General features: G+C 36.4%; 1 protein-coding gene across 8 annotated transcripts in view; it reads left to right on the forward strand.

Moving 5' to 3' along the window:
• Positions 1 to 26,995, forward strand: part of ANKS1B (ankyrin repeat and sterile alpha motif domain containing 1B) — a 416,591-nt gene that overhangs the window by 185,186 nt on the left and 204,410 nt on the right. For all 8 annotated transcript variants that reach the window (XM_032107198.1, XM_032107196.1, XM_032107200.1 and 5 more), the window contains exons 13-14: positions 18,230 to 18,810; positions 20,690 to 20,762. In XM_032107198.1, coding sequence (XP_031963089.1) covers positions 18,230 to 18,810; positions 20,690 to 20,762 — 654 coding nt within the window. The remainder of the gene's footprint in view (positions 1 to 18,229; positions 18,811 to 20,689; positions 20,763 to 26,995) is intronic.

Here is a 26,995-nt window from a genome sequence, read left to right on the forward strand (position 1 = left end):
ATACTGTGTGAAAAATCATGTTTTGCAAAATAATATTTAATCATTCAAATCTTTTAAATATTTTAAATTCATTCTGCTGAGTTAAACCATAACCATTTTCTTTTGAAGTATGTGTGCCAAGGAGTAACACATCATTATTATAGCCAGAGGGCTTTATAAAACATTCTCCAATTTTTCAATTTACTATATATATAATGACACTTTGTATACTCTGTAGTTAAATTTGTTTTCACATACATTCAGTTCCTTTCACGCTAAAAAAAGATTCCAACAAACATTAGAGAAGTCTAAAACCACAGTATAAACATTCTTAAAGAACTTCTGAAAAATTCAGGGTTTATGGTGAAGTCTGATAAACATCTTAAAAGACGGTGGTAATACTTAACTTTCCTACAGTGCCGTTTTCCTTAGCAGGTCTTAAAGCCCTTTAGAAGGATTGGTGTTATCGCAGCTGAGGAAATTCCTGCTGACCTTTCCTATCTCTTCTTTGCCCCCTTGGTGTGATTCAGCTGCAATGTTAAATACTGATGAGAGAACTTGATTCAAGCAAAGGCATTTGTTTTAAGTTACAAGAAAGTGATTTTTGTGGATGTTCTGTAGGCATGCAAGTATCCAGCCATTAAACAAGACAGTTCTGAAGTGTTCATGTCTGCAGAGTTTGTTTCTAGTGTACACTTGCATTAATACTTAGAGCAGAGGAGTATTTAACAGAATTTCAATGCAAACTCTTATTTTCTTCAAATTAGTTTTAACTTCTTAAACCTTTTTCTGGCAGCTACAGCATCTCTCAGACCAGAAGCAAATTTACCATTAAACCAGATAGTGAATACATTTTCTATGTTTCATAAACAGTCTATCTATCCTCTTTTGTATCTAGAAGGAGTTGTGTAGAACCTTATGTCCCCTCAGTAGAAGGGAAATTACCACGTCAGGTAGTTCAGATTTTTCACTGGATGCCACAATTTATATTTGGAAGGGGTAATTTCTTAACGTAATACTCTCAGTGAACAGCTGGTACACAGTAAATTTTATATCATTACAGCTGTCTTCAGTGATTTTATGACTCAGCCTTAGTTTGAAACTAAGACTAGAAGCTTAAATTATATTCCATTTTTCTTCGTTCATACTTAAAAAAAAAATTACTTCAAAAATAAATGAAAAATATGTTAGTCTCTTGATTTATGTGATTCTTGAGAGTCTGTAAAATCCTAATAAATAATTGATCTCTTTCAAGAAAATCAATTCCTCTCCAGTGGCTTATATAAAAATCAAGTTTCTTTCTAAATAGGTAAAATCTTTATTCTAGTTTTGATTTAGTAGGTTTTGAATGCTCTACTGTGAAAAAAAAAAATATGTCAACACAAAATGGCTTCATATTTGTGAATGTAGTTGAATCATTATTATTATTATTCAGCTAGTCTGTGTCACATATGCAAAGACATTTTCCAAGAAAGCACCATTGCATTCCCACATTCTCAAGAAAAAAGAGTTGTTACCTTGAAAGCTACTTTTTAATTAGGAGAGTGGAAATTTGTCATGATGTCAGATTTATGAAAAAAAAAAAAATTACCATCAACTTACTGACAGATCTGCAGCATTCCCACTGAAATTGTGGGAAGGGAATTTCTTTTGTATGAAGATAGCTTCAGGGTGGAGACAGGATGTTGAGAAGCAAATGCTTGTAGGCCACCAGAGATGTAGAGATGTGGCCGATGACAGTGCCAGCTGTGTCACTGGAGTGGGATGTGAGAGATGATCTACTACGTCTAAAAATTTATTCTTGGTGTTGCTAAGATCACAGCTGTCAATTAAGTGCTCCTGATGCTGCTGAGAGTGCCCCAGTAAAGGCTCTGTGTGCCATCCTAATGTTAAGTATGCTTTAGTGGTGTTGAGGGTGTGTAAGGAATGAGAGTCACACCTAGCACTCAGTTATGGATAATGCTTCCAAATCAGTCATAGTGTTTCTACATGATATTGAGAAAGAAGTCTGTCTCATTCACCCATTAAATTTAAGGGTATGTGGGAGTCTAATTGTATTAGCTGGCTTTGAAGTTGTAGGGGAAACAGAACAATAACAATCTCAGGCATAGCTTTTCCACACATTTCTTGTGCTCTGTCACAAATATTGGATCTGCATATTAGCAGTGTTTCTATTTTCTGAAGAGTGCAGTTGATAGCGTACATAATTTCCTAGCTCATCAAATAACCTTTTTGTCAAAAGGCTGAAAGGCATTGGGAAAAGGCTGAAATTCATCCCAAGATTCTGTAATATTCTTTAAAGTGATAGAACCCAATGACTTCTTTACCTGCTTAAGCTATTTTCCTTTTTCCCTCTATCCCAATGTGTTTCTTAGGTGTACAATCTCCGTGAATACATTTTCAATCTCATGAGGATTTAGAATGAAACTTAACATTTTTAGGTTGGGGTTCTCTCTATAAAGTTAGCGAAAGGAAAAGTAGGTTCTGTAAGTGTATTGCTGCCTTCCAATTTACAACATTTGTGATGGCAAATATAAGTCTATGTAGTAATGGACATGTGTGTTTGGGATTTTTGATTTTTGTTCTGTTTTGTCCAGTATAGGCCAACTCTTCACAAGAAAGGCATAGATTCATGAAACAGGCTAAAAATACCTTCAGTATTTTGTTCCTTCTCTTTGACCCCTTCTGTCTTCTTTCCACTTGTTTGGTTGAACTTTGCCTCCTCTGCCCTTAGTTTTTCAGATATTATTTGAATTCTCCCAAAGTGGTGACTTCTCCTTGTGTTAGTCCAGGATTCAGCTATGATCTTGGTATCTGCTTCCAGCTATGCCAGAAGGTTGGCTTCCAGCTTTGTGCTTTGTACTCTTTTGTTAGGTTTGGAGTGATGTTTCTTCGTTTGTTTTCAAATTATTCTGGAAAATTACAGTGACTGAAGAAAACACTTGGGACACCAGACTTTTATCTGAAGCCCACTAATCCTCCTTCAGGAGTCAAAACACACACCGTGTGTAAGACTGCACACCAAAGAAGTATATAAGGACTGAGAAGGTGTCTTTGATGACTTTGAAAAAATTCTGCCTTCATGACTGAAGGCTATCTTTGCTTAGCAATAGCCTTGATTTTACAACCTGGTTTACAACTCAGAACAGCATGGCTGAGCTTCCCACATGGCACAGCTGAAAGGATTGCTGAGTGAATATGGAATATGCTAAGAAAACTCACTGTTGGCACAGCTAAACATGTGAGATGCCTTCATTTAAAAAAAAAAAAAAAAGACATCTGTCGAAATTAAGTTAGCAAAAAAACCCCATCTAAAATGAATAACTAAAAGGTATTTGGGGTTACTCTATTCCATTTGAGTAAACACATAGTTTTTCAAAGGTACTTTACTAGTGTAAATTTGTCCTTGATTTTGTCATAAGTTTTCCCATGATTGTCATGATTGTGATACTGAGAACATTGTTGTGACTTAGTCCAGAAATTGCCAATGACAAATCTATAGGTTTAATTAAAGCAGGAAAAAAAAAGGTGGTACAGAAAATAATGTCATTGTTATTTGTGTAAGAAAAGTAGCGTTTAAATATGATTGGCTTCAGGCAAGATGCACAGTAAAAAATAAAAACTCCCTGTAGTTCTCTTTCTCTATAGAGAAACAAAAAAGTATTTGAAACAAGTATTTGAAAACCTCAGCTTGTACCTGGGCAGTAATTTAGAGTTGCTGTGGCTGTGATAATATGAGCAAGGAACATAGCAGAAAGGAAAGACAGAGATGTCTGATTTCAGTTATTTTCATCAAAGGAGATTCTTGACAAGAGATGTGGCAGATGTGACAAGAAGACTGAAAGCACTTGTCAAGTAGTGTAGTTCTGGTAATAGTTCCCTGGAACTATTAATATGTATATATAACCATATAGAACTGTTAATATATATGTGTATCTATATCTATAATTCATATTCCCCCTTGACTTCTGCTTCTGTGTTTTACCACTCTCATTTTCTTGCTTGCTCTTCTAGAATATTTTTAATTTTTTCCGGTATTGTAGCTCTTCTTTTAAGTTTTTTCTTCTTGGTTGGTTTCTTTTTTAGGTATCTTCAAGCAGCCTTTTTGTATATTCCATATATGAATGCAGTGTGAAATAGAAATAAAGTGAGTTTATAGGGGCTTTGCCTTTTAAAAATAATTCAACAAACACTAATTTGTGAAAGAACCATCCCATGATTAAAACTGAAAACTGATTTCCATACTTAGTGTCTCAGTATCAGATATATTCAAGGAGATGAACCTCGTTGTTCTATGCTCTTATGTGCAGGGCAGATGGAAATGGCACTTTCTGACCCCAAATTCATGATTTTGTGTTACCAAATACAAAATTGTGTGTTTTTCTAAAAGACATTGTAGCACACCTGTCAGCTTCTGAAGAAGACAGGCCAGCACTGCCTTAAGCTCTAGTCCACTTTAATCAGCCGGGGACCTTTGATGCCTAACTTTAAAATTCATAGAATGGTTTGGGTTGGAAGGCATCTTTAAAGGTCATCCAGTTGGACACCTGTGCAATGTGCTGGGGCACCTTCTACTGGACCAGGTGTAAACCCCATCCAGACTGGCCTCAAATGTTTCTAGCAATGAGGCATCCACCACCTCTCTGGGAAACCTGTTCTAGTGTTTCACCACCCACACTGTAAAAAACTACTTTATATCTAGTATGAATATACCTTCTTTTAGTTGAAAACCATGACATACTGCTACAGGTTGTACTAAAAATTCTGACCCCATCTTTCTTCTAATCCCTGTTTAATTATTGAAAGGCCACAATAATGTCTTCACGCAGTCTTCTCCAGGCTGAACAGCCTTGAGTCTCTCAGCCTGTCTTCGTGGGAGAAGTGGTCCACCTCTCTGATCATTTTTGTGGCCCTCCTCTGCACCCACTCCAACAGGTCCGTGTTTTTCTGTACTGAAGACTCCAGAGCTGGATCCAATACTCCAGGTGGGGTCTCACCAGAGTGGAGTAGAGGCAAAATCACCTCCTCACCATAGACCACTCACATCTTGGTGTAAAGCAATACCTCCATCCCCACAATTAAGATGAAATATTTTTATTTTCTATGAGTCAATCTCTCTAACTGCCAAGATAAATTAAGAACTCATACCACAACGCTCAGAATCCTTACTTTCCCACAGGAGTTCTTATAGGATTAGCCATGTAGGGGAAGAATACTGCTCTGCAACCCTTCACCTGAGAACTGTGAAGTAAAGTCATACAGGTGTGTTGGTCTTTCTTTTCTAATAGTCTTCCTCAATTAATTGACTTCAAAAACTGACAAGAAGAATCAGACCTTGGAAATTACTGACTTGCTCTGAATCTTTGTCTTTGCTGTGATAAACATGGCTGTATTGGCTTCAGTATAAAGTGGGATTTACCTGATGTAGAAGAAAGATGCCATTTTTAAGAAGCAGGCAGTTATTTTGATTGAAACTTCTGCACTTCTCTGTGGTGATTACTGCATGTCTTGGGATTCTATAAAGTGACAAAAAAAATTGAAGTTCAGATTGATTAGAGATAATTTGAAAGCACTTACAAGTGACAAGACTTTTAGTCTTCATATTGATAGTCTGACTGCAAGGTGAACTTAAGTCAAGTTTCACTTAAAATTTACTTTTAAACTTCACTTGCCAATTTTCATATCTGTGGAGTTCGTTTTGGTTTAGAAACACACAGTATATCCTCATATATGTGTAGATGGTTTTCGGGTTTTTTAAAACTTGTCCAAGTTATACTTGGAAGAAAGGAAGCTGCTTTCAAAAAAAACAAAGGTATATATGACTCTTTTCTCTCTGAAGATTTATTCTTTGTTTACCAGTACTGTAGCTGTCCCAGTGATTTTAAACTCTGGCCCACCAGGTATTCTCTAAGCAGAGAAGATTTTAATAGCTTAGTGCCTTCTTTTCCATCTAAAGACTTGAAGAAAATGCAGTTATCTGTTAACTAAGTGTCTTGGGGTGACTTTATGATGTGTATCCCATGTTGCTGCCCTATGCCCAGAAATTAACTTTGTGCCTTTCTATGCCTCTAAACTGAGCCTGAGAGGGGGAAGGAAAAACTGAGCAAAACTTTTTCAAAGCAGTTTGCAGCTTGTTCAAGGTCACACAGAGATAGCGCTTTTTTTTCCAGCCGCGGCAGGGGAGGGAGGAAGCAGCCGGCTTGCTGCTTTCCAGTCAGCTTTTGGCCAGTGGTTCAGCTTCTTTTTCTCCGGAGAGAGACTGAGAGTTGAACTTTTTTTCCTTCCCTGGAATTTCGGATTTTCTCCCTTTTCTGCTGGATTGCTTCAATATCAGAACACGTCAGGAGGACTTTCCGCCGGGCACAGAGGGCCTGGCCCTGGGCCAAGCCCCAGCTCCGAGGAGACCAAAGGGAGGACTCGAACGCTTTCCCAGGTTTTTTCCTACACAGCGGAAGATTTTATTATTTAGCATTATTTTCTTTTCCCGTGTGTTTGTTAAATAAATAGTTTTTATCTCCTTCACTTTTCCTTCGAGGAAAATTTCTTTTTCCCGAACCTGGTGGGGAGGGATGGTGACCTGCCTTCTCTCAGAGGATAATATTTTAAAATTTGGCCAAACCAGAACACTGGGCTAGAAAGAGGCCAGTACACATGACCCACTTGGTATGTGACTCCTTGTTCATTTAAGAACTCCTGTCATTCTCCTTGGAAATACCTAATGCATGTCATTTATTCCCACTACCCTCATCAGCCTTCTTTCATTTAGGTTGGTGCAAACAGGCAGAATAATTAACTAATTTAATCTAAAATGCTAATAACACTATCATTTTCAAGGCAGCCTATTCCAGGAGTGACCATCTTTACTTCTTTTTTTTACTGTGCTTCTTTATAATAGGTGTTTCCATAAAAATGCTTTCAGGGAACCAGCATTGGCTAAATACTAGACATTTCATCTTTGTATCTTCATAAGATTTTTGCGAGCTAATTTAAAAAAAAAAAGCAAGCATAAAACCACAATGCACATTTTAAAAAGTCCTTTTTGGGACCAACTGTAATTTGAAAGTCTCATCAAGAGTTTCTGGGTTTACTATCTGTGGTCATCAGAATGGCTTCTTTCTTTCCTCTTGTTCTCTCTCTGCCTTCCCTTCTTCTCTCTCTTTCCTATTTTTACAAAAAAAAAAAAAAAAAAAGAAAAAAAAAAGAAAAAAAAAAAAGAAGCATTTTCCCACTTTTAATCAGAAAAGTGATTAAAATGTTTTCATGGTAATTTCTCATTATTTCAACAACAAAATCTAGAAAAAGAAAGAAATCATCTGCAGATTCTTTTTCTGATATATCTCTTACAATGCTATCTGATATGCTGAGCTGCTAGTCATGCTTGTTTGCTTTTAGAAAGAGAGCAAAAGTGACTTGTTTAAATTTCTCAGGAGACCCCGATCACCTGATTTCCAATTTATTCCAAATGGAAAACATGCTAATTAAAACAACTGTAATATTGTTTCTGCAATTATTTGTTACTTAGAATTGACTTAACGAACTACTTCTGCACACTCATTTCTCTTGGGTGTGTGGTAAGTTAGGTAATTTGCTATATCTCTTCACCTTGCACTTGCAAGGAACTTGCCTGTTGATGGAGAGTCTTCCCATCCACATATCTAGAAAACATGATCTGTTGTCTCTTCATCTCTTCCTCGGGTGAAATGTAAGAACACTTGCTTAAATAGCAGAAATACATAAATGATAGGAGGATCAGATATGCCTGGTTTGAGTCCTTAGTTTGCAGGTAAACATAATTATTGATGATACCAAGTGTAACATAAATAAATTAGAGCAGAATGAAGCAATAATAACATCCTAGGGCTGCCTTGCTTCAGATGTATCTGGTTTAAGGACCTAATGAGCTGTTATCACCTGTCTTGAAGCACTGTAGATGTTAAGTAAATAACTCATGATCAAAAAAGGTGTTTTCTAAATCCAAAGTATTTAATTACATAGTAAGGAAGTTTCATTTACTTATTAAAGATGTGCCAGTGACTTGATGAGGTTCTTTGGTAAGGAAGAGTTTTCTACCATCTATTATTCCTGGTGTTCTGATCAGACTGTTACCTGAACAGAATCTGGTCTATCAATTATGGGACTAGAATGGTATCATTCCCACAAATATTAGTCTATTTTCTGATCCCTTAGACTCAGTTTCTGTTTTCCTATTTACAGTTCCTGGACTCTTAAAAAATTTATGTATGTATTTCTACTGGTCTGGAGGATGTTTTTGAAAGCTGTACCATCTTAGTGCTTTCAGCTTGATAAATTAGTCCTCTTTATTAGACCATGCTAATATTTATTATCCTCATGCACATTATTACCCCTACTTAAGAAAATGTTATTCTTAGTAGGTGTAACGTATTAGAAAAGCAGAGCTATTTGGTGCCTGAGGGGGATATCTGCCTGCTGCATTTCAGAGGACAGCTGACCCTTATTTTGCAGAGAACTATCATCCTTTCATGAACGGTAGAATTCTGTGGGAGCAGCTGAAGGCGTGGCCAGCACCTCTGGATCATTGCACTTCTTTCATAGACTGTCCCCAGATCTGGCTTCAGCAGAAGCATTTCTGTGAGAACCTTTAATCCGTCTCAAGCAAAATAAACCAGGTGAACTCAACTAGTCTACCCAAACTGTGGCAGCTGATTAGCCCTATAAGCAGATCAGAGGCTGTTATTACACCCAGCTTTGATTGTGTAGCTGTTGAGGCATCCCTTCTCTCTGAAGAGCAGTTGGGTGAGTGATAACATTTTCTGTTGCCACAGCTATTCATTAGATGAAACTGTCCTCTAACTCTTCTGTAATCCTAACAGAAGATAAATCATTCAGGGTTTCTATGTGTAGTATTTGTGTTGTGTGGCTTTCCAGCCAGTTGTGTAAGAGGGGCTTTAATTACTTAAAACTGTGCCTCTCTGTCTCTGTGGGAGCTTCTACCCTGCAACTAGTTGATGATTCATACAATTTCTCATAATATTTTAGCTTATTTGATTGTGTTTATTTAGTAGGAGAACTTAATAAAGTGTTATTTGTTATGGAGCATGAAAGTTTGTAGTTGTCTTCCAGCTCTGCTCCCTGCTCTTCCATGTCTGAGCAGCTGTAGTCTAATGGCTGTTTTTCCTTTAGCTATATCTAAAATTGAGCAAGTGCTTTTCTGCATCCTAGCAGCTTAATAACGCTACACATTGACTCTCCTAGCAGTATTAGTTAATTCAGAGCAGGTTAATTCCATGTTCCAAATGGACATATATTTCCAAAATATCCTAAACTGATACCTGGGGTCTGCCAACATTTCATGCTCTGTGCCGCTCAGGTAATCTGGCCTCTTAACCTGATGGCTGTTTTGGTAGAAGTATCAACAATCATTACTTAAAATAGTAACAAGTTTTCAGCTCCTATCTAAAGTAAGTGTGTGTAAGTCATCTGAAGTGGGGTGTGTGCACATATGAAATTATTTATTCTACAGTAAAGGATTCTTTGAGATGTATTATCTACATCTACCTTCAGTACTCCTTGTCTGCTACCCTTTGACCTCTAAGAAACAATTTATGTGCTAAAACAGATGTCTAGACCAACTTGGATACTACAAATACTGGATCTGACCTCTTCCTGCTTCACAAGAAAGACAAGGTTTTGCAAGCTGTGCGTCACACCTGTCAGCCCTTGCAGTCACGTTGGATACCCTCTAGTGTCTAAAATGGCCATGTATGTCTGCGTTTAGCTGCCTGAATCTCTGCCCTTCTTTTCACATCCGTTTTTAAGCATTCTGTGTGTAATATTACTTTTTAAAGTAAATACAGTTATTTAAAGTAAACAACTTTTAGAGATTGTCAATATGCCTAGAAAGTTACTATTCTTAGCTAAATTATTTTGCACATAATTGTGTAGATTTTTTTAAAGATCATTTATGTTTTGTAAATACTTTTCAAAAGAATTTAAATCGTTCTCCTCTCACGTTTACAACCCCCAAATAAATCATTAGGAGAAAGTAAATACAGTTAATCTATTTTTTATTCTCCCACTTTCCCCACTCCATATTTATAACTAAAAAGATGTGATGAGTTGCAAGCTTCCTAAAAGACTATGATTTTTGGTGATTAGTTTCAATACAGTCACATGTAAGCAATTACATAAAATTTCAGTAAATGTTCCACATAGATTTGAAAAGCTGGATGTAATTTTCCATGACTGTATATGTACCTACATCTAGCACTGAGTTTTCATTCTACAGCCAGAGATATTTTCTAGATGTTCTTAAATTTTGTACGCTTTTGTCCCTTACAGCTTTATTGCTACAACAACAAGAGTTTTAGCAAAAACTGGAAGAGGCCATTTGGGATAGGGGGCCTTTATTTTACATTATTTCTTATGAAAACACCAATTCCATTCTTTCTGGATTTGAAACATAAGTTGAAACAGAGCATAGGTCTTTTATGTGGAATGAGGAAAGAGACAAGATGAAGTATCTTAAAAATACTACTCTGATCAGAAATACATTCTTTACTAAGATTAGAAAAGATAAATGTATGGTCAGTGCAAATGACAGAACATACACTTTGTTTGCTTTCTGGTCGTGTCTCATGCTGGGGGAAACTGAGTTGTTACTAGGGCAAATCATTCCTTGTAAATGACATTGTTGTGCAACGTCTCCTTTTAGAAACATTATTGTAAGAACTGTCCATTATTTTTTACCGGATTTTTTTGCCTTGAATATTAGTAGGTTTTGTTCCCACTTGGTGGAGGAATTTGTCATTCCTTCTTTGCATGTGTGAAATATCAGGAGTGGAACATGTAACAGGGTTTTTTTCAGTCTTCAACAAAAGGATATGGTTTCAGAAGCTCATCTATCACATTGATATTGCTTTACGCTGATTTTGGTTATTGTCACCAAGTTTTCCTCTTGACTTACTCTTCCCTGCTGTACTGTATTGTCAAATTAACATGTACTTTCTGAGCACAGCCACAACCCACTCAACTGCTCTCTGCTGCAAAAAGAGATCACCACAGAATTTCTCAATGCGATTATATGTGATCTTTCTGCAAAATTACATTTTACATCCACTGCCATTCATCTCTCAGAATTTCTTATGCAAGATTCACTGAAAGTTGCAAAGAAACACTGAGATGTTTATTTTTTTTACTTTTGCTGCATGGCAGAGCTGAAAAATTCCAGTAGAATTTTAGCTTGAATGTGAGTCTTAAATTTGTCCACTATTTCACCTAAGGGGTGTTGACCATTATTTTATCTGTCTGATATGCTTAGTCCATAAAAATGTTAGCATGTTATTTTTCTGAAGAATCCTTATTTTGATGTGCAGGCATAAGGCAGAATTTTGTGCTATAAAATGTGATTGTTCAGGAGAGCCTGTCTGTCTTTAAGATGTCTAGGAACCATGCCTTATATAGTCACATAGAAAGAAATCCTCATGGAAACGGCATTATGGAGGTGGCAGCTGCAGCTCTTTATTTTTGTCTGTGTTGAATTTTGCAGTAAAAGGTTAACCCTTTATGTGATTGTGAAAGTTACATTTCTGTCCTCCTCAAATATGGAATATACATGTATCAAAAAAAATTTCTGAAGATGTACAGAAAAGTCAAAACAGCTCAATAAGAGCTAAAATTAACTCTGTTTGTACCAGATTACACTGCTATTCTGAAAATTTGGGAGAGGACTATATTTAGGCATTATAATGTGATTGGAATTAGCAGTAATTACTGCCTAATATCCTTCCTCACCCAAAGCTTTTTTTCTTCGTTAGATGCTGGCAAGCAATGTTCAGAAAACTCCATATGGAGATTTCTTTCCAGAAAATCTTTCTCATCTTTTCAGTTCCTATAGGTCATTGTGAAACTGATGAGGACAGTGAAACTATGAAGGTAGAGATAGTGAGGCAGTAAAACTCCTCAGTACAGAGTCAAGTGCAGACTGCGACACTAAGAAGTGAATTGGCAGTTTTGAAGCTTGTAAGAGCAAACTCCCAACCCACAGAGATGCTCACTGTGATTTCTAAGGGAAGGGTTTTGAGAAGCTGGCGGTGTTGGAACCTGGGCACAGAGCCTGGAGTCCATCATCACCAACCTTGCCAACCACCTTCAGGTGGTTTCTCCAGATTTAGAAATAAGCAGAAGAAGAAACTGCAATCTGGACATTATAGCTCCTCTTGTCTTGTTGCTGGTGACAGTAGAAGCCCACAGTCTTCATTACTTGCTTAGTAGTCTTGCTCTGTCTCCCAGGTCCATAGTGCCTTGCTATTGCATTTACTTGAGTGAGCAAACATTGCTCTGCCTCATCTAAGATATCTGCAGCTGATGTGCTGCCATCAAAGAGCTGTAGCTTCATCAGAGCCTGATGTTATTTGCTGTATGAAATAATGCCTTCCTGAATTTTTCTACTTCTGTTTTTAAATACTATGAATTTTCTGTCTTGCATCTTTTCTAGCTGATCATGCCCTTTTATATCACTTGGCAATGCAGCTGATATCCTCACTACTGAGGGCATTCTACTGTCTGCAAAGCAGTCTTTACTATGCAAATATGCTTACCCATCCCTCTATAAGAGGGTAGTTTCCAAATATTACTCAGTTCTGACTGTTGGTTTTAGCAATCAACTGAATGTAGGGAAAAGGGAGTTGAGAATACATTTTTGGGCAGATATTACACATGTGCAAAGTGTGATGCTAAAAACATCTTTCTGGATCAAATGAAAAGAAAATTCGAATAGATTAATCGTGTCGCAATATAGCTGTTACCATAGCTATAGAACAATTTTCTAGTGGATTTTTATTTTACATTAGAAATTTGTGCCATGGCAACAGCAATGCCTGTTAAAGATCTTACTCTGTCATTATAATTTATCTATTACAGCTCTTTTCATTAGTGTTATTAACAACTGTTATTCTCCTGAATGTACTTTAGTTTGGAACATGGAATCTCTTGAGATACAAATGTGAATAAGACAATTTCCAGTTTTACATGAATGCAAAATTCACAATATTCAGTATGCTTCTGATTTTCTTAATGTGCTCTGCAGTCTTGGAGTCAGAAGTAGGAAAAAATATCTGAGTTTGATGAAGCATCTGTAAATTATAACTCTCGAATACTGAAAGTGAGAAATGGTATTCCATAGAGTTCTATATATGTACCACAAGCAACTGTGCTGGGGTGCATCAATGTGAAAATAAATAACTGATTGAATTGCAATCTTCTGCCTAAATACCAGTTTGGTTGTATATAAACTGGTGATAATAGCAATATGTATCTGTGGCTTTGAGATTATGGCACAACTGAATTTACTTGTAGTTCCAAATGTAAATATTTTCCTCGTAGCACAGATATGGCAGTATCACAGTGATTTTCAGAAGTAATCTGCTCAGATGGATAAGCTGTACGTGCACTTATAATAACGCTAAAGTTCTGTAGAAATGGCATCTGTTTATGTTTTGGTATTTATGATACTATTTACAAGTAAAAAGATAAAGTGGTAAGAAAAGCAGTATCTGGTAAGGAAGCAAGATCTCTTTCTGTTGGCTTTTTTTTTTAAACTACAAAAATAAATGTATTTGCAAAAAAGAAAAAAAAAATATTTATACACTGAATGCTTCTCTCCACTGGGATTCAGTCCAAGAGCTTGAACTTTTCCTGTTTGCTCTCCCTTGTATTCCCATCCTCTTTCCTAAAGTCCCTTCTCAGAAAGCTTACTCAAGTGCCTGTGAGAAAAAAACTCTGGCATTATTAAATGGCTGTTCACTGAGTATAGACCTAGGTGATGTAATTGTTTATATCACTTCTTAGTGCCAGTTAAGTTGGTTGAAATAATAAGAAATAAGAATTAATAAAAGGTTCAATAGCATGGGTTTTTTTCAATACACAGCAATATTCAAAACAAGAATTGTTTTTATATGTTTAAAAACAGAAAATAATATATAAAATATCACATTTTGTGCATTACTACTAAACCTCAGGAGAAATATTGGTTTTAGTATCACTTTTCTTGAAATTGATGATAGAAATATGCAACAATAAGAAAAAACACTTATCTCAGAGATGGGTAATTATTAAAAGCTAAGATTTAATTTTTTTTTATATAAAGTTGACTATTTTTGCAAGGATGTAGTAGTACTATTATGTTATCCTGTGTACAGTTTTTCATACTTTAAGTTCTTGAGATGGAGATCGTGGATATTCCCACGAACAATGAAGCTCCATTTTTAGCTATTGGTGCAATTTGAAGACATTATTTAACATCTCATGTTTCAGTTCTTAGGTCAACAAGAAAGAAAAGCTTATGCTGGCAAATTATTTGATGATTATATGTTGCATGGTTTATTTTCTTTCCTTCTATGATTTCTGTAGAACATGACAGTGAGCGGTTGGCTACTATACTGTTTAGAGCAGCGCTATAGTCCATCTCTGTACTCTCCTTATTTGCTAAACATAAAAGTATTAAACATTAACTACATTAGGAAACTAAAATAATAATACAAGTCTGTATTCAAAGAGCATTAGCCTCAACAGTTACCAGTTTAAAAGTCAAAAGATTCAGAATTATAATTGGCTCATTAAAGTGTCAGTTTGAAGGGATGTCTGGAGGATTTCTAGTCCATCCTCCTGCTTGGAGCAGGACTGTCATCGTGAGATCAGACATGTCTTTTCCTAGCCAGGCCTTGAAACCCTCCAAGGGTGCAGATGGCACTGCTCTGGATAACCTATTTTAGGGCTGCAGTGCAGCATGCAATGCTGCTTGCTTCTTAACCTTCATCATGACCACATGGATTTTTTTTTTTTTTTTTCCCCTGACAGCCCCAGTCTTTTTTGTTGCCTGGTATAGATGTGGTTTGCATTGCTCAAAATCATGGGGTGAAGAAGGTATAGCTATGAGATCTTTGCTTACTTTGTCACATAATTAACAAAGCTCTTATTGAAAGCAAAAGATATCAAAGAGAAGAAGTGACAACTGAGGCAGCTGAAAGCAACAGAGAGAATACTCTGTCTCTGCCAGGGCTTTTATTACTCTGGTCAAGACAGATCAAAGTTTATCCAAGTAGCCATTAACAGTGTTCCTTGGTTTTTGAGTGATGAATTTGACACATTAGGGGTCTGATTTTTGGATCTACTGAAGTGAATAGTAACCATGCTTTGAAAATATTCAGTGTTAAAAAATGTTCAGTACTCTGAACAAAGAAAATCTTGAGAAATTTCAGATCAGATGCCCAAACATTTGTACATTTTCAGCATTATATCCTTCTGCCTCATCTCCCATTTATCAAATTAGTACAGTATCACATTACAGTCTCACCTTAAAATGATACATGATTCCATATTTGTGAACCCCTTAGATAATGGATGTCATAAGAATTTGAGAAGCTGTTAAATAACTTGATATTCAAAGAAGAGTTTAAGTGCTGTGCAGTAAATAGGTAATAGTACCGCTCTTTTGGAGCAAAGACAATATAAATCCCTGGAGATACTTAAAAGATGTGAAGATGTGACACTTGGGGACATGGATTGGTGGTGGACTTGGCAGTGCTGGTTTAACAGCTGGACTGGATGTTCTTAGAGGCCTTTTCCAAACTAACCAGTTCTGTGATTCTATGATACTATGAAAATGTTGAGGGGCATCTTCTTCATTAAGCAAACTTCATTCTGAACATTAAGTGAAACAGACAGGGTATTTTTGAAAACTAGTAGTGATCTTATAAAAAGTAGAATATAGATACTTATGTGTACACAGCACAGTAACTGCTGTGAAAGATCAAGCTGAAAAAGGCTCTTGTAGTATATTTGGAATCTTTGAATACATGGTAAACTGCTCCCACTTTGACTAACAAAAAAACCCAGAATTAATGTTTTGATATGTTGTCACTGCAACACTGCTGGAAAGTAAGAGACACACACACACACTTTCTAGGGGTCACTACATATATTTACTGACCACAGAGGAATGGGAGTTCTCAGTAAGAACTTCCTTTGTTTACAGTAGTAAATTGAACAAAATCAGGGCATGAGATGCCATTGGTTCTTGGCAGCCTGTACTGTTAAACTGTTTGGGTTTTCCCAGTCTTTGGCCAATACTGAATAGACCCACCTAGACAGTACCCAGACACAGTGCAAGTTTTAGCTGAGACCAGAGACTATTCCCAGTAATTATTTGGATAGGCTGCCTCTGTCTTGAGAAGGAGGAGAGTTCAACTTATGGGGCATGAGCCTAGTAATTCCTTGAGATCCAATAGCTGTTGGCTAGCGCTATCTAGTAATATAGATGTAGCAAAGATAGTGAAATTCTTTCAATCCAGGTGTCTGTAAGCTTTTCTTTTTCCTGATTTATTCCTCCTGGTTTACGTTGTCCTGACAAAAATATTTATCTCTTCAATGAGTTCAATACACAGCTGTAAGATACCTGTCTGAAACATCAGAATAGGATTCAGTTCCTGACTGAGATATATAAATGTAGGTATTTGAACACAAACTGAGTGCTGTCTCCTGTAAGTCACTGGCAGTGTAGTCAGCCCAGTTAACAGAGTACAGGGAGTGATAGGTTCCACTGATTTTATTAATCTAATCTCTGGCTATGGTGGGAGCTAACATGCTTCTTACCCATGTAGAAAAATGAGATGTCTTAATCTGGAGCAGAGTGTCACCTGCTGAGTTTTTCACGTAAAGGAAAAGCACCAAAGCCAATAATTATTTGCATAATTTATTCCTCATTTTGAATTCACCTGCAAAATTGCAGACGTATGTATAAATCAGCAACTTGCAGAAATCAAAGAGAGAATGCCCCATGTCCTCCTTTTTTCCTGAATTTTTCCCCTAAACCAAAGCTTTCTGGGTTTATTGATCCCTTAAGCTCTATCATGTCCTACATTTAACCTTTCTCTGTAATACCTCACATCTTTTTGGTTGCAAAATGTCTGAAGTGTATATTCTAGTCACTTGTTTCTCAAAGAAGAAAAGTATATTTACTGAGGTTCTTGGAATTTAATCATATATATATCATATATCAAATATCTTTGATATTTAGACAAATAAGAAAAACATTTAATTTTATATTTTTAAGCTGCTGACTAGTAAAAGAGTTGATGAAGTTTTGAAGTACACACCAAAATCTTTCCTCTTTCATTCATAAAGTCAAGCACTGCTTTCTCTTAGAAGGGATATTTTGAGATTTGATTGGGGTTTTTTTGCCAGCAGATATTTTAGTTAATCGGAGAAAACTGCTTAATATCTTTGCAAATTATGACATGATGCTGTGCTTGATTCCTTGTGGTAACTACTGCTGTGCACACAGTCCTACAGTTAGAGTCTGTCTAGAACATACAACTTCTAGCAAGACTGAGGTGAATTTATTTATCTTTAATGAAGTAGTTATACAGATGTGACCATTAGTGGGGACAGTTATTCTGACTAGAACATGCTAACTTAATGCCATGTTGACAGTGATGTTAACCACACCAGCACTTTAAGGGAGGCAACACAGGCCTATTTTCTTTTTCCCCTCCTAGTCCTTACAGCAACAAGTGTAAAAAAAGAGCTATAAAATTTTAATAATACACTCTGAACTGTACCAAAAAGTACATTTTCCTGCAGTTGCTTTTTGTGTATGTATGTGCTAAATTACATATAAAGCTTGTTTGAAAAGACTTGATTTTGTATTCTTTTTTCCCCTATGGTTATTATTACTATACTCAAAAGTTCCCAGAAATAAAAACAACACTCAGATCTAGTCCTTAGAGACTGTCAGTAAAAAGGCATTATAGTGTAAGTTCACTATTATTATAAAGACTATAAAAAGAAAAATTACTAAGAATACTCCTGACAATACTTGTTCTTCATGTATTTTACCACCTACAAACTAACTACCTAATTCATCATATTAAACTGTATAATTTGTGCACATTTCAACTCAATACAAATTAAAAGAGATATCATCAAGTTGATGGAATAGCAATGGCCTATATTATGTTATAAATTTTTTTTTCATGGAGTTTATATATAGCACTGAGCATTGTTGGCTGTTCTTCAACCAGTCAGGATAAAATAGTCAAATTTAAGATTTTTTTTTTTAAGAGAATAATAATTCAGTTCATGTCATAATTGTCTTTTGTTTCTTTACATAAGAAACAACCAAGCAGCATAAAAAAGTAATTTTGAGGAAAGGTTTTGTAGTTTGAAGTATTTTATCACCCTTTTATGTTTACAAGGTACTCTCTCATTTCAGACCAACTTTGCCAGGGTGAAACATCCACTGAAAGTGAGCTTCCTGAAGGACACCCTGCTGAGCAGTTTGCAGGTTTACTTCATGGATCATCACCTGCATGTGACCCACCTGAAAACCCACTCCAGCTGTACAGCAAAGTAAACCCGTGCAGTGGGCCACTAGAGAAAAGCATTTTGAGCAAGAGTGCAGCGCAGCAGATACAGCTACGGAAAGAAAGCAGCTCTGATCCTCCTGTTAAGAAAAAAAAGCCACCAATTGTAAACAGAACCATATTTCATACTAAAAATAAACCAGCAGAAAATCATACCCTGGTTGGCGCGCCAAGGATAAGCGAACAATGGGTTATTACCACTGGGGGATTTGTGGAGCGAGCGTGCACGCTGGGCAGAATACGATCTTTACCAAAGACTTTGCTGGAAATGCATTTGTGCAAAAATGTTTCGAAATCTGATTCTAATCTTATCACCCATCCACCAAATGATAAAAAAGCAAGAAGCAATTGGAGTGAACCCACACCAAAGCCACAGTGCTCCAAAGGAAATTCGGAGAGAACACCTTCCTTCACATCAGAATGGGAAGAAGTAAGTTTTTCATTTTTTAAATACTGTGGTCTTGTGAAGACGCTGTTGTTGTTTTCAGTTTCATAGACAAAATAAAAAGTGAATCTTCCAAAGCCTCAGAGAGAATGTCACAGTGTACTCCGTGATAGCTCAACAGCTGGCACAAAATGTAAAACATTTCTGTTCAAATGCTGCCCACTCAATAAAGTCTATTGTTTCTGTAGTGAATGAAGTTAACCAGAAGTAATTCTGCAATTTTTTGTGGCACTGAAATTATTGTCTACTAAAGCCCTAACTGACACTAATAAAATTGGTAAAATCCTTACTAACTGTGCCTATTGTTTATAGACTTGCTAATTATTTCCACCATGGCAGTGCCCATCAGCAAGAGCCAGGAGAAAATGGCAGCAATAGAGTTGATTGTGCATTCTACAAACCCTCCTTATGTATCATATCCTCTAGCTGGTATGTAGCCTGTGTACTAAATCTTGGCACATACCTAACTGCTGTGTGAAGTGGGAGTACTCTTAGAGCTGCAATGAATTCAGGACTACTAAGAGAAATTTCCACACTGAATTTGTAGTGCACATGCTTGCTCATATGAGAGATTTTATTTTAGGTTTAGAATTCAATTTAAATTAACTTTTAGTCACCTTTAGGTTTAATTTGTTTTTCCTGTGCTGAATTTCAAGAATGTAAATGGTTTTTCATAGACACAGAAGTTCCCATCTCATGGAGGTAAATTAAGTCTGAAATGTTTAGGTCTTTGCTGTTCCTACAGAGAAGTGAGCAAGTTCCTTTTAAAACGACTACAATGGGGAAATGCATCTATCTCCAGGGTGCTGTTGTGTTCAGAAAGAACCCAGAGTTTGATTATGCGGTTGGTTATTTTTCTAGGAAAGTATTTCAAGCTAGCCTAAATTTCTGATTTGATAGGACATTTTAAAGCACTTTTTATTGTAAAGGAGACACTCTCTCAGTGGAAATGTACTAAGGATATCAGGTTTTGATCTTTACAGCTTGGATATGTTATGATAAAATCCTGATTAGAGTCAGGTCCAGGTTTGCCTTTCTACATGGTCATCAAGGTTTGGTTATTCTTAAGAGTAAAAAAAGTGCAGTTTATATATATATATATATTATGAATTCTCAATCTGCAGATTCTGTCATAATTCCTAGACTTTCTCCTGTCACCACTGACTAATACATACTTTTCCTACTAGTCTTAATATTAGGCTTATTAAAGTGTGTCTCTCTTTGTCTACCTTCTTAGTCCACAGCAACCTTTTGAATTACCTTTTGTTTTGTTCCATTCTCACAGAAAATAAAATAGATATAATGGTTTTGGCCTAGTAAATTCAATATACCTTAGAAACTTGCGAGTAAGTTTTGAGATCGGTGCAGTGCTGTTTCACAGAGAATGTTGTTTTGCGGTATGTGGGGACACAGCTGTGTTTGTACCTATTCAGTGCCCGTGGGGCAGATGGAAAAAAAAGGGGGCTAGGAAATTCTCTGGAAATATTAATTGAACAATTGATTTAATTGTGTGTATTCTAAATACTTTATAACATGCAAGTTAATATTTTTTATTCATTAATATTATTGCTTAAATAAACCACTAGTGGTTATACCTAGATGGCCAGAGTCATCAATATGAAAGAAACTTACCATGGAAAAAGAAATACTATTCCCAAGCTTTAGTTTTTGCTAGCATACAAATATTGCAAAATAAAAATCAAAGTGGAGGAATTAATTGTCTACCTTTGATTTATGCGTTTTCACAATTTCGATTGTTGTTTTCCTAATGGGAGTAATAATGCCATAAATCTATGCATGAAAAGCTAAACTAAAATAATGAAGATGGGATCCATCAATTGTTTCACTGTTCTCTCTTTTGTAGATTGATAAAATCATGAGTTCGATAGATGCTGGAATTAATACTGGACTGGGGGAGATGAAAGATCATGCTACAAGTAAGGAAAAAGAACCAACTACTGTTTAATTTTGACTTAATTGTCCATAGGGAAACTGTGGATAAGACATTGCTAAGTAAACCTCTATGTTGAAATCATCTGTAGGTATTTGAATAACCATGAACAGAATCTATGTTGTTTACTGTTAGGGATGCATTAGGCCCAGTGACCTGGAGCTGTTGCTTTAAATAGCATCTTGGAGTCATTAATGTTGTTTTGAAATCTTACCAGACAAAATACTCCATTAATGTCCTTGTGCTGAAGCTTTTCTTCTAGGGGGGTATTTTACAATCTTTTTCGGATGAGGTTTTGTTTGGAATGATGGAACTCTGAGTATATATAATCCAATAACTGCTGACACTTTTTAAAGTATTGTATTACGTAATGCTGCTTTGAAGAAATATTTGGCACAGGGCTGAAAATGTTGCTGACAGCCAGTGACTGGTGTTAGCAATGATGGGAAAATTTGCAAACTTTTCCTGCCATGGAGAATTCTAAGAACCCTAAGTAATGCCTAGCCTGTTGGTCTGTCAGCATAAACCTGTGCAACTGTGCTGATAAGAATTTTTAAAGCATTTTACTATGTCTTCTCCCTAACTCATGGAGGGAAAACTGACGTGCATGTCCCAATAATTTAGTCCTGAGGCAAAGCTGTGTTAGCTCACCTGTACTGGTACATCCCTGTTAAAAATTGCATTGGGTTTATGTGTAGGGCAGGATGTTATGGACCTTATAGCTTAAAGTGTGGAAAAGGATATATTTGAACAGCTGTCCATTTAATGGAGTATTACATAAATACAGGATGAAACTGTGTCTTATCAATTAAATATAATTGACACAACTATTTTAACAGCAGCTTACAGTGAAAAGGGGATCTTGGATAAAGAAAAAATAACTGAGTGCAAATATAATTGCAGATAAAACAAGAAGATTCAGCTTATTTTTCTTCTAGAAAGAGTAAGGGGCAGTATCATGAAAAGTGCTAGGCATGATGTACTGGCAGTCTGTTCTTTCTTACTGCAACTTGCAGTGTTGGAAAACAGAATTATTTGTAGGCAAACTCTATGTTAGGAGATAGTGAATAATTTCTGAAGCTATTATAAATAATTCAGGATTTTTTGCTTATTATATTTTATCCTGGTAGTTGTACTAGGTCTGCTGGAGATGGACTTATCTTTCCCATAGCAGCCTTCATGGTGCTCTGTATTGGTAGCTAGAAAGGTGTTCGTTCACCTGTCAAACACCCCAGTGTTTTGGCTACTGCACAGCAGTGCTTACTCAGCACCAAGGCTGCCTCTCCAACATTCCCCCCTCACCAGTGAGGAGAGAGTGGGCAGGATCTTGGGAGGGGACATACCCAGGACATTTGACTCAAACTGCAAAGGAATATTCCATACCAGATAAAGCTGTTCAGCAATAAAAGCTAAGAAAAAGGAGGGGAAGGCTGGATATCACCAGCTGATAGGAAGTAGAGAATAAATCTTTTGTTTTCCTTTGGTTTTGCTGTATTAAATTGTCTTTATCTTGACCCAAGAGAGTTTTGTTCTGTCTTGTTTTCTGCCCTGCCCTGTCCTGCTGAGGAGGGCGGTGAGAGAGCAGCTTGCTGGGCACCTGGCATCCAGCCAGGGTCAGCTTCCCACAGTAGCACACAGGCACCAAAGGCAAAATTGGGTGTAGGGTAAGAAGTTGCACAGCAAGTAAGAGGTATGAAAAGGAGACAATAGCAACAGACTTTGTTTGCAAATTTCCATAACTTAGTGATGTGTAAATACTACTCTATCTGTTCCTATGATTGACCACTGCTTTTCTTTTTCTTTTTTAAGATCAGAAAATACCTCGTAACTCTTGTCATCAGCCATTTGGTGGCTTCTACTGCATACGTTATTTTTCTTGACATTCAAATATGGCATTTGGTGTTTCAACTCTTGCACCTGGCAGAAGATCTGCTCTGCTCTTTGCTTTTCCCAGAGTGGACGTTGAGTCCCAACTTTCTATTCAGTGTGCAGCTTTCTGAACACCAACATTTTTTTCTTCCTGTCAACTACTTAAGGGTCTTTAGCTAGTTTAGGATGATAATTTGATTTTGCTCTTAATTAAGAGATCAAGCTACAATCAATCAAAATACAGCTATTTTTGCATAAATATGAGGTTTTTTAGTTTTTACTTGAATATATGTGGAAAAAGGTTATCCAATAAAGCTTAAAAATAATGGTTTTAGTGTTCAGAGTGTGTAAGTTGAAGAAACTTCTACTGTTGAACTGAAAGCATCTAGATTATTGAGCACTGTATTCAGTAAACTTCACTTGTCTAATAACTTTTTAGCAAGTAGGAAAATTTCTGATAATATTGAAGAGCAAATTTAGCTTCCTATGGAATCCTTCATTTTAGGGTGTGCTTAGTCCTGTATGTCATATTATACTTTAGTGTTTTTATCAACTGCTAATAAAAACAAAAATATATACAATTCAAATGCAAGTACTCTATCAGTCATGAACATAAAGAGCTTTTTGTACTACATAGTATCTCATTCTCAGTGAAAAATATTTGAGAGGAAGTATGTCATATACTCATAATTAAATAGCTATATTTAAAATTAGACAATGATGACATCTTGTGATTAAATTCTTTAATGGACTTGCCAGAACTTTGGCCTGTATTTTCCTCCTGATGATATCTGAGAAGAATTCTCTTATATCTCCAAGGAAATCTCTTAAGAAGCAATGAGAGGAACAGTAAAAGGAGAGATTCAAAAATGAGTATGCTCATGAGGACTTCATCTACAGCATGCATTCAGGAACAAAAAAATTAAAACCGAACTTTCAGTTTGGTAGAAGTACAGGTACTGGAGGAGTGAGCTTAAAACTACAGAGAGGAAGATGCCTGTTGATGTCCTCTGACAAATCAAAAGCAGGACTGCTGACCAGGAAGCAAGTAAGAACAAATCTTGATAACAGACAAAAACCCCAAACACAAGAAATACAAAATCTCTGTTACCAAGAGGAAGTAAAAGATGCTGCTGGCTAATGATCTTCTACTCAAGATGGTGCAGAAACATCTGCAACACCTGGCACTTAAATTATGGCTGATGTGTTTCTTCACAAGTGTCAAATTTTGCCAAATTGCAAAGGATTGCACCAAGCGTTAGCATAGGATAAAGAATAATAATGGTACTACTAAGAATTTTCCTAGCAAATCAAAAGTTCTTATCAGGCTCTGTGGCAGTGAATAAAGAGGTTGAAGATTCAAGATAATATTGTCTCTTATCTCATGTCCAAGTCTAGCATCAGTCAGATACACCCTAAATATAACTCTTCTCCCTCCTGAGAGAAGTTTATGATGAGACCCATTTGGCAAGAACAAAAATCATAGTCTTAAATAAGGCAACTTGAACACAGGTCTCATCCCTGGGATTATTTAAAACGATTTAAAAAGTGACTAGAGAAAGTAAAGGGTCAGCTTGCAAGGTATCTTAGCAACACATGCATGTAGAGACATGTCAGAAATGACAAAGCACTCAGTGAGATGCAGCTAACAAGATTTAATATAACATAATAATATCAATACATCAATAGATAGAAGAAGAACAAAGAAATATTCGGCACATAAGAGAGCAACTGGAGGAAAGGAAAAGGTGCATGGAGAAGGTGCAGCATACAGTGAAGGAAAAGCATACAGTGATTTTTTTTTTATTACATGAGTTACTGACAAGGTTGTTGGTGAACATATGACGTGCACAGTTAATCCTAGACCTTGAACCTAAACTGTAGATAAGGAAAGAACAGACTATATAGGTTAGGTGGTTAGGTTTCTTAACTATCTGCAAAACTTAGGCCTATTAGTGGGTTTCTGTGAGATTTCTTGAAGGATATATCAGGTACCAAAAGACTAAATGAGAATGACATAGAACTTATCTTTAAAAGAGGAAAGGAAGAAGAATATGGGGAATTATTTTCACTTAATAGGCAAGTCAATGAACAGATATAGTACTTTAAGTAGCTAGAGAATAACAAAGAGATAAGTAATGAACAACATGGATTTGCCAAGAGCAAACCTATTAAAGCTATCCAATTCCCTTCTAGGAGTGAATAAGAAATTTTGTAGGCAAGGGAAAAACAGTAGGGGTCTAGTATTTGGACATCATTTAGGGTTTTGACGTCTCGTGTTTTCCTTGCAAACGAATTAAGAAAGCATGAGCTTGATAGAAATAATGGTAGGTCAGACAGATGTACATGGTAGGTCAGACAGATTAATCTTATTCATAATGTCTAAATTCAGAGTTCTGGAGTGTGGACTGCATTGAGCACATCTGAGCCACTAATGCCGAGTTAGATAAGCAGACGCTTTTTTGTTATTGTTCATCATGTCTAAATCTCTGAAGCATGCAAAATGGCACTGGGAGTGCCTTAGAGGACCTCCTCAGATGCAGCTGTCTAAAACTACCTAATATTAATCTCCCTCTTTTCCTCAGGACAAAATTATAAAGGTGATATAGTGAAGCATCCAAATAGATTATTAGGAAGATTATAACTTTGGTTACGTTCAGCAGCATCTTCAAGGCTTTTGAATATTTGCCAGACTGAGAAGGAATAACGCTTGGGATGTAACTGACCTTGGCTTGAGTCAGAGTGGAGTAGGTCGCTGGGTTATGCCCCTTTGAGTCTATTTTGTAATGATTCTGTGACTACTGTGATAACAGGATTTAGAAGGAACCTATCTATAAAGTAAAAAGAAGAAACACTACAATTTTGTATTTTCTTTGCCTAATTATAAAAAAAAATTTTTTCAACAACAAGAAGTCTTTCAAGACATACCTAGCAGTAATTCTGTGTTAGCTGGAGCTTGGTAGCTGTTTGCAGGTGCGTGACTCAGAGTTTACTTGTATTTGCAAACCACTTGGAAGGGAATAATCAAAAAATAATCTACTTCAAAAAAACCCAAACTAACATGGGTAATGGATATCATATCATCATCATGATTAAAGCTAGAATTGTTTGTCAAATCAGACCAATTAATATAATGACTAAGAAAATAATTGTTGAAAGTCATTCCACATCCAAATAGTCAACAATCATTTTAGGTTTGTGCGAGGCTTTTGAGAGAGCCACTTCTGTCAAATATATTCTAGCACACGGAGGGTGATTTACAGCTTTATAATTCTACTAATCATAAATTCTATTTTGGGTGCTATCCATAAATGCACTAAACAGTTGCTGTGTGTATACAAGTCAGGATATTTTTCGTCAGCTGGGCCTGTACCTACCCTTGAATGCTATCATTGTTCCACCTAGAGGCAGACAGGCTAGAGTTTACTGAATTAACTTAATTTTCTTGATCTAAAATTTTAGTTTGAATTGTAATATACTGAACAAGACTTTTTCTTACAGCTGAAATAAGCAAAGTTCTTATTGCATTTAGCAAGTTTGTATTTTACAGGGTTTTTTGTTGCCCTTTTGTGAGACCAGTGCCTTTTCCTGTGCTTGGAGATAATCCTAGCACCACATGCAGCATCTATGTCTTAATATCAATGTCAAGGCTACAAACCTTGCTCACTGACACAACCTGAGAGATTACCTTTCAAAGATTAATGCTGCTTTTTACTGGAAGAGATATATGAAACAGAATCACACTCCATGAAAAAAAAAGATTTTCAAGGGAGCTAGCAAATCTTGTGGAATATTTACTTAGCAGTGTGTATCCTCATGTCTAAAGCTTCAGAGAGACTCATGAGTTGGCTCTTTTAGGGCTGCTTTGAAAACAGAAGGACGCTGGGTCCCTGAAGGCTGTGCCTGAGTTGACTGCACTAGCTGTGTCTCATTTGAAAGCAGGACTGCACTACATTGTGCTGTATTCAGAATGAATTCTACAACTCCACAAATGTCAAGCTTTTGCACAAATGAGACCTTATTGCTTCTCGATGTGCCCACTATATATTTGTGTTTCAATGTCATGTAGTGCCAGGGACTGACAGTAGGTCACAGAGCACTGTATTAGAATATATTTTGTAGTGTTCTTTCTCAAATCTTCCATTTCAGGATGAAAGTTGCAGACAGTCATGATACAAAAGCTATTTTCTTTGTTTATTTACCTTCTCTACTGGTATGACCAAGGCTATTATTGATGATTTCTCCTTTGCAGTATGGATAAAATGTTAAGAAATCTTACATTTCAGATTAGTGAGTGAAGTGACTTTGAGCACAAAGATTTGGAAATTGAAGTAGACGTGACTTCAGCAG

Source organism: Corvus moneduloides, chromosome 4 (genome assembly GCF_009650955.1).
Source record: "Corvus moneduloides isolate bCorMon1 chromosome 4, bCorMon1.pri, whole genome shotgun sequence".
NCBI lineage: Eukaryota > Metazoa > Chordata > Aves > Passeriformes > Corvidae > Corvus > Corvus moneduloides.